The sequence below is a fragment of the Echinops telfairi genome, unplaced genomic scaffold, assembly GCF_000313985.2.
Source record: "Echinops telfairi isolate 266 unplaced genomic scaffold, ASM31398v2 ScPeMD7_23;HRSCAF=83, whole genome shotgun sequence".
Classification (NCBI taxonomy): domain Eukaryota; kingdom Metazoa; phylum Chordata; class Mammalia; order Afrosoricida; family Tenrecidae; genus Echinops; species Echinops telfairi.
The window spans coordinates 37,278,845-37,280,427 of NW_022103920.1; the positions used below are offsets into that span (position 1 = coordinate 37,278,845).

Consider the following 1,583-nt stretch of genomic DNA (forward strand, 5'->3'; position numbering starts at 1 on the left):
AAGAATTGACACAAATATAGTGCTGGTGAAGAATTGAATGTACCACGACTTTCTGAAGAACAAAGTAATCTGTTGGAAGAAGTACAGCCGGGATGCATGCTCCTTAGAAACAAGGGTGATGAGACTTGGTCTTTCTTATTTGGGATATGTTGAAGATCTTCGACAAGATGAATTGGCAACAATGGCTGCAACAATAGACTCAAACATAGCAATGGGATTGTGAGGTGGCGCAGGCCTGGGCAATATTTTGTTCTATTACATATATAAGCTTATTATGAGTCTAAATCAGTTTGGAAACACCTAAGAGCAAAAACAGTGCAGTGTTAGGCATAGTAGCATATTAGCAACTCGGTAAGTTAGGTATTTAAAAATTAATTATAAATATATACATGTAGCAATTTAACTCCTTTCCCCCATTATGCTAGTAATTAGACAAGAAGAAAACAATATGAAAGTAGATTAAAAATCAACTCACAACTCCCAAGATTATTTTTAATATATTGATTCTTCTATCTTTTCTGTGTGAAGAGAAGTCACATTTTATATACTTTTTATAAAAGTAGTGGGGTTACATTGTTAAGTACGAATATGTGTATCTAACATTATCTTTAATTCTGCCTGTCTCACCTGGAACTCCATAGTGTATTCTCTTAGCATGTCGCCTTAGATTTCTGACCTCTCATCAGATCTGCGTTATTTGTTGCCCTCCCGCCCCCAAGAAAAAAAGAATTGGCATCTTCAGTTTTTCACTTCTCTCTTAGAATATTCTCTGCCTAAGGCATCAGGGCACAAATTTCTACCATGTATTTTTATCTTATGGTGAATAACAATCATGGTGTTCCAGGATTTATTATCCCCACATCTTGTATCGGGCCTGGAATCTCTCCGTTGTTTTTGTTTATTCTCTCAGTGTTGAATATCTCGTTCACTTGGTATGTGCACCCTCCAATGCCCTCCACTCCCTTGGCTATTTCCTCTTCGATAGTCCTCTGTAAAGCCCAAGACCTAGAGCTGAATAAAGTCAGCAGCCTCAAGGAACATATACTAAAGGTTGTTGAGAAGTTTAGAAAATAAAAAAAATAAATTATGTAAAACAGAAATGTATAAGACTCTCGGTGAGACCAGCTGCTTGGGTAAGAAAAGAAACAAAACGATGGCATCCTGAGTGGTGAGTCACCGTTAACAAGTATTTGAAAGGTTGGGGTGTTTAAAAACAATTTTACATTGGTATATATTTGTCCTTAAAGAGATTAATGAACATTCAAAATCATGCTGTCATAGCCCAGGGTTTTATAACAATGCATACTGAATTTTCAAAAGTAATTTTAACAGCGTGGTTAGACAAGTTTTTACTGCTCATAGTGTATAGTATTAGCTTTCCTCTTAGTATTTAAATTGCAAAGCAACTTTGTGGAGTTTTATTTAGTAACTTAAATATCTTTGAGACAAAAATTCTTACTCTGCTTTTTATCTTTTCTACAGAGGTGTGGTTACTATTCAGACACTTCGAAAACTAGTTGAACTTACTCAGAAGCCAATTCATCAGCTCTTTGATTACATTTGTGGTGTAAGCACAGGTAATT

The 1,583-nt window shown here is 35.6% G+C and overlaps 1 protein-coding gene across 5 annotated transcripts in view; it reads left to right on the forward strand.

Moving 5' to 3' along the window:
• Nucleotides 1–1,583, forward strand: part of PNPLA8 (patatin like phospholipase domain containing 8) — a 45,839-nt gene that overhangs the window by 19,777 nt on the left and 24,479 nt on the right. For all 5 annotated transcript variants that reach the window (XM_045288631.1, XM_045288633.1, XM_004702585.2 and 2 more), the window contains one exon: nt 1,483–1,577. In XM_045288631.1, coding sequence (XP_045144566.1) covers nt 1,483–1,577 — 95 coding nt within the window. The remainder of the gene's footprint in view (nt 1–1,482; nt 1,578–1,583) is intronic.